Raw genomic sequence first — 13,444 nt, 5'->3', positions numbered from 1 at the left:
GCGTAGACGTCGTAGTTGTACCCGAAAGAACGTCGTAGCGTCCGTGGCTGGATCCGTGTCCTCCGTGGCTGCGACCGGATCCGTGTCCCCCGTAGCTGCGGCATGGATCCGTGGCCTGTAGTTGTACCACAGAGAACGCCCGTGGCGTCCGTGGCTGGATCCTTGTCCTCGGTGGCTGTGGCTTGAAGCCGTGCCTCCCACTGGCTGCGGCTGAATCTGTGGCCGTAGTTATACCCCAGAGAACGTCCGTAGCCTTAGGGCCGTGTCCATTTCCTCCGTGGCCGCTATGACCATAGCCGCCATAGTTGTCATGGCTTCGGCCGTGTGAGAGCAATTGAGTAAAACAGCAGATGAAAGTGCAACGATAGACCAGTTGTCCGTCGAAAACTGTCCACAAAATAAGTTTGCCCTCCTGTGATGTTTTAAAAACATGATTTGCTGGTAGGTTATCGAACAACTTTTACACCTGTGAAAACAGGGTTATTTTGAAAACGAGCAGCTTTAAATACTCTGAGATGTATTGTAAATTGTCTGTTAGATACAAAGATATACGAAAGAGTACAACTGCATTGTTTGTTTCTTGCGGCAGCACAGAAAAGCCTAGGAAATATTTACAATTTACCTGGAAACTCTGTCTCGGTATGGCATTTTAAGGCAAGGATGACTTAACCGGCACAATTTCGAAGACATTCTAATTAGAAGCCAATTGGACCCTCACCGCCGAGCAGTGAACATCTGTCGTCAGTTCAGCGTCCCTGGACCTGTACCACTTGTTTGTTTCACTTCCTGATCATCCTGACAATCCGTGCGGTCGTTTCCGTATCACCCACTGCAAGGTGGCCACGTATGTTCTCAGAACATGGACGTAGATGCATTGGAAGCAACAATGAGCCATTACCGCAGTAACGTTTATATTCTACCGTCGGTGTCGACGTTTCAACGAGAATTTCGGCTTTCTGCTAGCTGATGTTCACATCTGGTCTCCCCAGACCATTCAGATTTCCTTGAAAGATTCTTGCCCTTATGTGCCTTGATCCGCCTTGAAAATCGTATAACGTTACAGCGACACCCTTGCCGTGTCCCCTGGCGTCACGTAACCTGGTCGCACCATTCACATTCCTCATCTGCTGTCCGCGGGCACTTTGGGCGACAGGTTCTGTGACCTCACGGCTCGGTCACCAACTTCCCCAGAAAGCCAGCCATACCGGGGTTTTCCCTTGCGCGACATCACGATGTGACTCGAACGTCAGGAATATACTGTCTTTCAGACGAATTATAGAATTTATCATCCTGGGTTCAAATCACAGCAAACCCCAATATTGCTCGTTACCTGTGGACACGTGCCGGAGAGTACATCTCTGAGCGTACATACCTAGATCACAGGTATGTGTGGTACCTTTTGTGAATGGCAAGACGTATCGACCCTGAGGGAATAATTTGGCATCGCATATCCGGATATTGCAGCGAAAGTTGGCTGCAACAATGCTGTGTTGCATGTGTCAGATCATTTTCATCTGCCACCCATTCCTGCAAGTGCGACGTGTGGACAGTGTCGGATGGATGTATACGTCTGCGCCAGCATGTTGTATATGCATATTGGTGGTAGCATATCGGACATTTCGCTAACGGTAAGCCAAACGATCGGATACCCAGACTTCCCGAACAGCATAGCACACATAACGATGCTGATTAAAGCCATACACCACATATATTGACGGTGTTGCGGGTTATTTTGGATGTTGTTAGCTGTATTTTCTTTTAATTCATGGAATAACTCCTTGGAAGAGATGAGTAGACATAAAATCCTGTCTCACAAGTGTAGCCATCCGTACGCTGTTTCGTCACTCACAGTATGGGCAAGTATGGCAAGTTGTGCATCTCTACGGATGCCTTTAAATGAGACCAGTACTATCGGGACGGACGATTCTCATGATGTCCTGCGCGTCGATCGACAGTTTTGCTGATTCGCCATGATGCTGGTTTACACAGGCCATGTTCCCTCAACGTCCTCGGTGATGGCGAAAATTACAAGAGTCTGGAAGTGAAAGCATATAATAGTGCCTGTTTCGAGAACCTACAATAATGCCTGTTATAAGTCCCCAGCCGCCCCATGGTCCTGATGAAGTACTGGCTTTACCCATCTTAGGGCCCATGACCATGCAAGTTGGTCTTCGATTGTAACATGGCTTCAAGTTGGTGGTCAGTTCATCGTCGGTAGTTTAATAAACTTGCCATGGTTGGACATTTCACGGGTGATAAACAACGTCCAGATGAAGGCAATAGTGTTACTCTGCTGCTGAAATTGGGACCTCTCTGCTACAACTAAGACTGGATACCTGTTCATTCTGGTTCTGGTCTGTGTCAAATGCCGTACGTGTATGTTGATGCTGGATTTCTGCTCTGCAAAGTCATCAGCGCAGGCATAATCCAACGTCGTGATTAGCTTATGTTCGCGGACTTCCTAACGTGTTGGGAGCTAATGAAGGAAGTCATATCTTCCAGGAGACTGTGTGTCGGTCAGTTGTCGCTGCAGTCTGGGCGACACGGTCGGCGCTCCCAACACCTGCACTTGTCGGGGGTGCCGGAGACGTGACGGTCACGCGTCACTGGATCACACTCTGTTCCATGGGCGCTGTCTTATTACGTATTGCATAATACCGTCATTGGGTAGAGTCACGCACAGTAGGAACGGAGAATGACAATTGCAACCTAACAATGCTGGCTGTATGGCTATAGCTCCTGCCGCTTCTCATTAAGAACTAATCATGCTCTGATACCCTGTTCACCTGTCAAACTTGTATTGGTGATGGAGCCTCTTCATCGTTGCTTTAAACGGGACCAGGCCCGGTCACGACGGGTAAAACTGCTTTTTGCATTACCTTAAATCTTAACCCGGTATTTTTCACTTGATTTCCTTTAATCCCGCGTCAGCAGTGACGGAAAAGCAGGCTTCGGCAGTGACGGACAAGCGTAACGATATCATGCTAATAAACGTGACTAGAAAACATGAGAGTGGAGGCTGCCTTACGTGAAATCAGAAGGCGAAAACTTGATGAACGCATAGAAAGTGGCATACTTTATGAACGGTTATGTCAAAACCACTGAACATCACACGGCCATACCCATACCAGGAGATTTAACAGCTATGTTGTGATATCACAGTAAGCATTTTGTGATTAATGGCGGTCAAGTATATTAACAAGTGCTCGTCAAAATTGGATTCTCTAAATTAGAGCCACATGCCGCAGTCTCACGCTCCCTAACGTCATTCCACCAACCACGGTTAATGCAAACATTCGTGAGAAACAACGGTATGGCCCATTCTAGGGTTCGCGTATGGTGTTCATCGTAATGTGAATGTATTTCATCGACATTTGATTTAACGTAACCAGTCTTTATTTTCGCAGCAGATGAACTGACACTACAAATATCTCGCCCAGCGGAAATCAGTCACGGATCAATGCACCAACCACCGCCGAGCTTATCTTTTGGATTGCTATCATATGAGCTGACTCGATTGAATTCGGGTCACTAACCAGATCCGGGTCACTAAGTCCTTTATCCCCTTTGTATGATGCGAATTGTCAATTGTGGACATTTTCAAGATAGTTCGTGATACACATTTCCTAGCCATAATTGTCTTCTTTGTTTCTGTTAGGTTCGACTGAAAAAATCCAGAACCGCAAGAACTTGAAGAGGGGAGGGATGGAGTGGTCGTTGTTGGTTGTAGGTAGTATTTTCACATGAAGGACTTGAAATTTTTGGACAATCTGATTTTTTGGACAGTTTTTTGACGGACACGAAGCTGGCCGTGGGACGCTGGGTGGGAGATTAAACGAGAACCTCAATTAAACGGAACCTCTGGTCCATAAGATTAGTCGCACTCTGTAACCAGGCTTTAGGTCCAACTGAAGCCCGGCCAGCTGCCGGGTGCGCGGTGACGCCGGTGGCAAATGTCTGAGACGATTTTACCGTGTGCTTTTACGGCGCTGTCATCGCGCTGTGACATCGTCCAGCGAGTTTTTGATTTACTTTGATCGGGAGGGGTCTGGTAATGCTGCAAGTAGCGTTGCCAGATAAGTAGCGTTGCCTTCGCCTTATAAGCGGCCAGCTGCCCTCAATCGGCACCACTGCTCCTACAGCTGGACACCCCTCCACAGCCAAGATGAACGCCAAGCTGGTGGTAAGTGATCAACGGTAGAGACTATGCACTAGCATGCAACTTCACTTTCCAAAGTTCAAAGAATATCGTGACTTAAGTGTCTGCTCTCTTCCTTGTTATAATCATCAGCTATATGCACTAGGGAAATCCCTTCCTTGCCTGTCCAGGTCAGCTGCATCATGGGTGCAAAATTAGTTTCCGCATCAGTTTCGCTGGCTTATTTGGTATACAGTTCTCCGTGCGCAATTTCGAGGAACGCTGATAGCTTGACAAACTGACATCTAGCCGACGATCCGTTTCAAATTCACTCTGGCATGTCTGTGCTAACGAGCATCGCGTGTTTCCGTTTTCAGCTGGTTCTGCTCGCCGCCCTGGTGGCCGTTGTCTCTGCCTCACATGGCCTTAGCCATGGCAGCCATGGCAGCCATGGCAGCCATGGCCATAGCAGCCACGAAGGGAACAGACACGGCCCTAAGGGCTACGGACGTTCTCTCGGCTACAACTACGGTCACGGATCCAACCGCAGCCACGGGGGACACGGATCCGGCTACGCCCGCCACGGACGTTCTCTCGGCTACAACTACGTAACATGCGCCCATCATCCGTATGGAGCCACCAGCCGCTCTAACTACGAATCGTACTCGGCTTAGTGGATACGCCCACCCATGTTAAGAAGGATACGTTGTGCGAGCTTTTGATCTGTCCGGCTGAGGGATTTTGTGCTGCGTGATCTTAGCGGAAATAATCGCTCAGGAGTTTGTCGCACGCTGAGAAAACACTCCTTGCGACATCCGTTGTCATAGAAAATGCAGGTATATCTGTACCTGATGCGTATCTTTGTTTACAGAAGCAGTAACAATGGCGATGGAAGGCGGTGATAGTGAAATCAATTGAGTCATGACGAAATGTCATGCGTTGCTTCACAACCAGCTGCCTTGAATTATCTGCACATTTCGCTCCGTTAAACAGCAGTATGCCACGGCCTGGACAGTCGATTGTGCAACAGAAATGACCTGCAAGGTGACAGTACTCAAATGTTGTCGGATGTAAGTTTCTTTTCTCCTCTACACAGCCCTATCCTGCTGACGCATGTAAGTCGCATTTTTTACTTTCCGTTGGTGTTAAAGGAACTGTGCCGCTTTTGTGCATATGTCAAAACATGCTCTAGAAATACCTCAGGACATATGATGTCTGAAAATAATGTCGAGTATTGCCACGGAAGCACGGTCAAGACGTGGTAAGGATATAAATTATAATCGCTTTCGAGTCCAACTTACGGTGTCAGCGCGATGTAACAGCTGGGACAGGGCGTTTTCGTGTTGAAAGACATTACAATGCAGATTGCTCTTTAATCATTTTCGAACACTCCTAGCTTGTTGTTTCTAATCAACAGGGTCTCAAGACGTTTGACAGTACGTCTGTTAGCCACGCGTGGGTTAAGTTGTTGGCTGTAAGCTGTGGCCGTAAGTTGGTAAGTGCTTTCGCGTGGAATATCATGCACTTAGACAAGGCAGTAGTAATAGGTTGTATGTATATATATATATATATATATATATATATATATATATATATATGTATGTATAGATATAATATGTAATAGATGTGCTGATATGTTGACAGCATGTCTTTGTCGAAGCGAATGACAGTAGTAAAACCAAAATTACCTGTCAATCCTAGTGTTTTTTTCATTTTTTTTTTAAACTGCGAACCACAGTTTTTACGTCACCAACATTCCAAGAATTTAACGAGGAGTGATTGCCAGCCATTACCACCGCTCGAGGCTTTGAAGAGCACGTTTGCTAAACAGAGAATTGTGCTGTCTAGGGCAATATTTTCCACCTAGAGGTTTCCAACAATAATTATGAGTGAGGTTGTTTCGTCATATGTGGTTCCCATCGCTCGGCCCAGGTACACCGGCGGGGCGACGAGCTTGACGTGGGGAGGCTACTAAGCAGGAAGCGACAATGTGGACGGTATTTCTTCGGAAAACACGGCGCTGAAGGCGTCGTGGCCCCGTGATCAATGGACTCGTGTCATACCCCGAACTACGCACGACTGTGGTCTCACGTCCACACGAGGCTTCGGCAAGTTCCAACTCCTGTGCGCTCGGCGCGCCGCCCGACCCGCAGGCGGGCCACGAGCGTCGGACGCCCTGGTCCGTCCACACCGTACGGTGCTGTCCTCTGTCGGCGGGTCGCGAGCGCCATGCCGCGCTCGCGCACCCTCTGGTGCTGCCCTCTGTCGCCAGTGGCGATGCTGGCCGGCAGATGGCGCCTGTTCCCCTCCAGCCGATACCCCGGCCGGCGCCCCACGAGCGACCTCCGCTGGTCTCGCAGATTCGGCAACGGTCTTTCGAAATGTAGAGGGTAGAGGTAGATGTAGAGGATGAGAGGGGTCTTTGTCAACCAGGCATGAACGCCGTGCGAAGATCAATCAGTGAATCAAGCTGCACAAGGCAACACAAAAGTTGCTGAAATAATGTCTTTAGACAGGAGATGGCCCTGCACTACCCGGCTGCATAACCCGTCTCGCTGCAAGCTGTAGACTCTCCGGCTGCAAGCTACCAACTACCCAGCTGTGAGCTACCGACTCGTCTGGCTACAAACTGCCGACTCCCAGGCTACAAGTTGCCGACTCCCGCAGCTGCTAGCTGCCACTGACCGGCCCAGTACCGTGCGGTGGCGTTCAACGGCGGATGCAGGGAAATATAAACACTGGCAGATGTAGGGCACTTGTTGTGTGATGGTGGTGTACAAGGCGTCTTATTGAAACCATGAACGCACGCAAGGGTGGGTTTTGACGGATCAACGTTATCTGTCAAGTGAGTCAGTGAAGTAAATGTGTGTGTGGGTATCCTCTCGTGTCGCAAAACCTATCATGTTAAAAAGTTCCGCACTGAGCTACACGGATTCGCGCGCCTACATGAATCATTTGCAAAAAAACATCGCTGCTTCAGGCAGGCTTCTTGAGAAATTCTCAAAATGCATGCCTGAAGCAACGACGTCGTTTTTTAATGGAAAGATTGAAAATGATTATGAGTAAGAAATGCGCATTACAGATTATCTTGAAAATATGCACAAACAACAGTTCGCCTTTGACAAAGTGGATAAAAAACTCGAAAGGATTTACTGCCTCGGACCACTGACCACAGATACAGTGGGGAACGGGATGTTTTTATTTTTAGTTGAAATGTGGGTCAAGTGTAATATGTGTGAGGGTTATTCTACAATCTGGAGCCGTAGAAGCCTGGATGAGGTTTTTCGGCACCTATCAGATGTACTATCGCCTTTGGAATGTATTGCGTGATGTCTGTGAGCAGAGTGCATTTCATAGTCGATCCACGTAAGAATTGCGTTCAGTGTACAGGATTCTTCGAAACATGTCCTGTTGTTGTGCTGAGTAAACGTTCTTTAAATTCCAAGTGTTCTACCTAGAGTGAAACGAGGGTTTTCTTGAGGCCCTGAGTTCGGTGCCAAGCACCATGCCGTTTTTTAGCTTTGTGTCGGTAGCCATCTGTGGTGAAAGACGCAACATACAGGCAAGATGAGCATGCCTCCTACCAAGGTCTCGCTACCGGTTTCGGGTAATTTTTCTAGTATCAACACGGAGAACAGAATAGATGAAGACTTGAGGCAAGCTTTACTAAACCGGTCCCGATCGCAATGATTGCTCGGGATGACAACTTTGGGTTTATCCGCGGCCTGGATCCTGGTGGACTTTTTTCTCGAAAGGCAGGCCCAAAGCAGCGATATTTTTGGCAGATGATATATTGAAGTACGCGGAACTTCTTCACCATGACAGGTGTTGCGCAAAGACAGGATCCACATACGCACATTTACCTCACTGATTCGTCTGACAGATGGTGTTGATCCGGCAAAACACACTTTTGCATACATTCAGGGTTTCAGTAAGACGCCTGCTACACCACCACCACACAACAAATGCCCTACGTCCGCCAGTGTTTATATTTCCTCGCACCCACGGTCAGACGCCGCCGCACGATACTGGGCCGGTTGGTGGCGGCTAGCAGCCGCGGAGTCGTCAGCTTGTAGCCGCGGAGTCGGCAGCTTGTAGCCGCGGAGTCGGCAGCTTGCAGCTTGGGAGTCGGCAGCTTGCAGCCAGACGGGTGTTGCAGCCGGGAAGGGTAGGGCCCTCTCCTGTCTCAAGACATTTTTTCAACAACTTTTGTGTTGCCTTGTGCAGCTTGATTCACTGATTGATCTTCGCACGGCGTTCATGCCTCGTTGACAAAGATCCTTCTCATCCTCTACAAGTACCTCTACCCTCTACATTTCGAAAGACCTTTGCCGAGTCTGCGAGACCAGCGGGTCACTCATGGGGCGCCGGCCGGGATATCGCTCGGAAGGGAACAGGCGCCATCTGCCGGCCAGCATCGGCACTGGCAAGAGAGGGCAGCACCAGAGGGTGAGCGAGCGCGGCATGGCACTCGCGACCCGCCGAAAGAGGACAGCACCGTATGGTGTGGACGGACGAGGCTGTCCGACGCTCGTGGCCCGCCTGTTAGTCAGGCGGCGCGCCGAGCGCATAGGAGAAGGAACTTGCCGAAGCCACGTGTGGACGTGAGACCACAGTCGTACGTAGCTCGGGGCATGAGACAAGTCCATTCACCACAAGGCCATTTTCCTGTCACCCCGTTTTCCCGGGGGAATACCGGCCGCATTGTCGTTGCCTACCCAGCATCCTCCCCACATCCATCCCGTCGTGCTGCTGACGGGCTTGGTCGTGCCCGCGGCGCCTTTAACACCGTTTACTCGGCGTAGCTGATGTGCGACTACTGTTGGCCTGTTGCCGGCACAACAAAGAACGTATACAGTCCCACAGTCAGAATGGCTGAAGTACGAATCCAGGGCGGGGACGAATTTTTTGAATGCCTACAGACTACGGCCGGCTGGTCCATTGCCAGTGCTTATGACAACAGCCGGCGGACGTTGATATTATTTATCACTGGCGGCACCTTGCAGGGAACGTATCACATTTAAAGATATTGAAGTAAGAATCAGATATGACGAGACAACCTCACTCAAAATTATTGGTGGAAACCTTCAGATGGAAAAGATTGCCCTAGACAGCACAATTCTTTGTTTAGTAAATGTGCTCCTCCAAGCCTCAAGCAGTGGTTATGGCTGGCAATCACTCCTCGTTAAATCCCTTGAATGCTGATAACGTAGCAACTGTGGTTCGCAGTTTAAAAAAAAAAAAATGAAAAATCGAGTACCATTTGCAGGTCATTTTGATTTTGCTACTGTCATTCGCTTCAACAAAGACATGCTGCCAACATATCAGCGCACATATTACATATGATATATATATATATATATATATATATATATATATATATATATATAATTATATAAGATATTACTTCTGCCTTATCTAAATGCATAATGTTCTACGCCAAAACGCTTACCAACATACAGCCACAGCTTTACTAAACCCCGGCGTGGCTAACAGACGTGCTGGTCAAACGTCTGGACGCCCCGTTGATTAGAAACAACAACCTAGGAGTATCGGAAAACGATTATAGTAAAATTCCCATTGTAATGTCCTTCAACACGAAAAGGCCGTGGGCCGTCCCCGTGATGACGTCACCGTGCGATTGCAAAGCATAGTCCCGATTAGGTTCCGACCGCCAATCCCTGCTGTTACATCGTGCTGACACCGTAGTTTGGACTCGAAAACGATTAGAATTGATATGCTTAGCATGTCTTGACTGTGCTCCAGTGGCACTACTCAGCATTATTACCAGACATCATATGTCCTGAGGTTTTCCTAGAGTATGTCTTGACATATGCCCAAAAGGGGGACGCTTCCTTTAACAACAATGAAAATTTAAAAATGCGACTTACATGCGTCAGCAGGTTAGGGCTGTGTAGAAGAGAAAAAAACTCACATCCGACAACATTTGAGCACTGTCACCTTGTAGGTAATTCCTGTTGTGCAACAAACCGTGATATACTGCTATCCAACAGAGCGAAATGTCCAGATTAATCCAGGCACTTGGTTATGAAGCAACGCATGACGCTTGGTGATGACTCCACTGATTTCATTGTCATCGCTTTCCATCGCCACTGTTACTGCTTCTGAAAACTACCATACACATCAGGTAGAGAAATACATGTATTTTCTATGACAACGGATGTCGCAAAGGAGTTTTTTCTCAGCGTGCGACAAACTAATGAGCGATTATTTCCGTTAAGATCACGCAGCACAAAATCCTTAAGCGGGACGTATCGAAAGCCTGCACGGCAGATCGTTCTTAATATGGGTGGGCGTATCCATAATGAGACGGGTACGAGTTGTAGTTAGAGCGGCTGACGGCTCCATACGGATGATGGGCGTAGGCGCCGTAGTTGTAGGCGAGAGAACGCCCGTAGCGTCCGTGGCTGGATCCGCGTCCTCCGTGGCTGTGGCTTGAGCCGTGTCCGCCATAGCTGCGGCTGGATCCGTGGCCGTAGTTGTAGCCGAGAGAACGCCCGTAGCGTCCGTAGCCGGATCCGTGTCCTCCGTGGCTGTGGCTTGAGCCGTGTCCCCCGTGGCTGCGGCTGGATCCGTGGCCGTAGTTGTAGCCGAGAGAACGCCCGTAGCGTCCGTAGCTGGATACGTGTCCTCCGTGGCTGTGGCTTGAGCCGTGTCCCCCATGACTGCGGCCGGATCCGTGGCCGTAGCTGTATCCCAGAGAACGTCCGTAACGCTTAGGGCCGTGTCCGTATCCTCCGTGGCCGCTATGGCCATAGCTGCCATGGCTGCCATGGCTACGGCCATGTGAGGCAGAGACAACGGCCACCAGGGCGGCGAGGAGAACCAGCTGAAGACGGAAACACGCAATGCTCGTTAGCACAGACATGTCAGAGTGATTTTGAAACGGATTGTCGGCTAGATGATAGTTTGTCAAGCTTTTATCGTTGCTCTAAACTGCGCATGGAGAACTGCATACCAAATAAGCCAGCAAAACTGATGGTGAAATTAATGTTGCTCCCATGATGCAGCTGACATGCGACAGACCAGGAAGAAGTTTCCATGGTGCATATAGCGGATGATTGCAATAAGGAATAGAGCAGGCACTTTAGTCACGATATTCTTTGAACTTTGGAAAGTGAGCCTGCATGCTAATGCATGGTCTACCGTCGATCACCTACCATCAGCTTGGCGTTCATCTTGGCTGTGGAAGGGTGTCCAGCTGTGGGAGCAGTGGTGCCGACTGAGGGCAGCCGGCCGCTTATAAGGCGGCAGGCTGACCTCGCTTCAACCTCGCACCGTTGCCGCTCCTGGCCGTGGTTGCTCAGGCATCACATGCACTTGGAACTGTGCTCTGGCCTTCGGCAGCAGCACACTTGCAGCGCTGCCAGACCCCTCACGATCCACATAGCTCAAAGCTCGCTGGACGATATCACAGCGCGATGAGAGCGCCGTAAAAGCACAGGTAAAATCGTCTCAGACATTTGCCACCGGCGTCACCGCGCACCCGGCAGCTGGCCGGGCTTCTGTTGGACATAAAGCCTGGTTACAGAGTGCGACTAATCTTGTGGACCAAAGGTTCCGTTTAATTGAGGTTCACGTTTAATCTCCCATCCAGCGTCCCACGGTCAACTTCGTGTCCGTCAAAAAACTGTCCAAAAAATCAGATTGTCCAACAATTTCAAGTCCTTCATGTGAAATTACTACCTACAACCAACAACGTCCACCCCATCCCTCTCCTTTTCAAGCTCTTGCGGTTCTGGATTTTTTCAGTCGAACCTAACAGAAGCAAAGAAGATAATTATGGCTAAGAAATGTGCATCACGAACTATCTTGAAAATGTCCACAATTGACAATTCGCATCAGACAGAGAGGATAAAGGACTTAGTGACCCGAATTTAATCGAGTCAGCTCATATGACAGCATTCCAAAAGATAAGCTCGGCGGTGGTTAGTGCATTGATCCGTGACTGATTTCCGCTGGGCGAGATATTTGTAGTGTCAGTTCATCTGCTGTGAAAATAAAGACTGGTTACATTAATTCAAATGTCGATGAAATACATTCACATTACGATGAACATCATACGCGAACCCTAGAATTGGCCATACAGTTGTTTCTCACGAATGTTTGCATTAACCGTGGTTGGTGGAATGACGTTAGGGAGCGTGAGACTGCAGCATGTGGCTCTTTTTTAGAGAATCCAATTTTGACGAGCACTTGTTAACATACTTGACCGCCATTAATCACAAAATGCTTACTGTGATATCACAACATAGCTGTTAAATCTCCTGGCATGGGTATGGCCGTGTGATGTTCAGTGGTTTTGACATGACCGTTCATAAAGTATGCCACTGTCTATGCGTTCATTAAGTTTTCGTCTTCTGATTTCACGTAAGGCAGCCTCCACTCTCATGTTTTCTAGTCACGTTTATTAGCATGATGTCGTTACGCTTGTCCGTCACTGCCGAAGCCTGCTTTTCCGTCCCTGCTGACGCGGGAGTAAAGGAAATCAATTGAAAAATACCGGGTTAAGATTTAAGGTAATGCAAAACGCAGTTTTACCCGTCGTGACCAGGCCTGGTCCCGTATAAAGCAACGATGAAGAGGCTCCATCACCAATACAAGTTTGGCAGGTGGACAGGGTATCAGAGCATGATCAGTTCATAATGAGAAGCGGCAGGAGCTATAGCCATACAGCCAGAATTGTTAGATTGCAATTGTCATTCTCCGTTCCTACTGTGCGTGACTCTACCCAATGACGGTATTATGCAATACGTAATAAGACAACGCCCATGGAACAGAGTGTGATCCAGTGACGCGTGTCCGCCACGTCTCCGGCACCCCCGACAAGTGCAGGTGTTGGGAGCGCCGACCGTGTCGCCCAGACTGCAGCGACAACTGACCGACACACAGTCACCTGGAAGATATGACTTCCTTCATTAGCTCCCAACACGTTAGGAAGCCCGTAAACATCAGCTTATCTCAACATGGGATTATGCCTGCACTGATGACTGCAAAACAGAAATCCAGTATCAACATACACGTACGGCATTTGACGCAGATCAGAACCAGAATGAAACGGTATCCAGTCTTAGTTGTAGCAGAGAGGTCCAAATTTCGCCAGCAGAGTAACACTATTGCCTTCATCTGGACGGTGTTTATCACCCCGCGAAATCTCCAACCATGGCAAGTTCATTAAACTACCGACGATGAACTGACCACCAACTTGAAACCACGTTACAGTCGAAGACCAACTTGCATGGTCATGGGCCCTAAGATGGGTAAAGCCAGTACTTCATCAGGACC

At 48.8% G+C, this 13,444-nt stretch overlaps 1 protein-coding gene across 1 annotated transcript in view; it reads left to right on the top strand.

Annotated features, from left to right (window-relative positions):
- Positions 1-4,165: 4,165 nt before the first annotated feature.
- Positions 4,166-13,444, top strand: part of LOC119095678 (cryptochrome-1-like) — a 26,193-nt gene continuing 16,914 nt past the window's right edge. Inside the window, 1 exon segment of the mRNA XM_037218534.1 lies at positions 4,166-4,183. Within this exon segment, the coding sequence (XP_037074429.1) occupies positions 4,166-4,183 (18 nt within the window).

This window comes from Pollicipes pollicipes, unplaced genomic scaffold (genome assembly GCF_011947565.3).
Source record: "Pollicipes pollicipes isolate AB1234 unplaced genomic scaffold, Ppol_2.1 Scaffold_4219;HRSCAF=4965_pilon_pilon_pilon, whole genome shotgun sequence".
NCBI lineage: Eukaryota > Metazoa > Arthropoda > Thecostraca > Pollicipedomorpha > Pollicipedidae > Pollicipes > Pollicipes pollicipes.
This window is presented reverse-complemented; position numbering and strand designations above follow the sequence as displayed.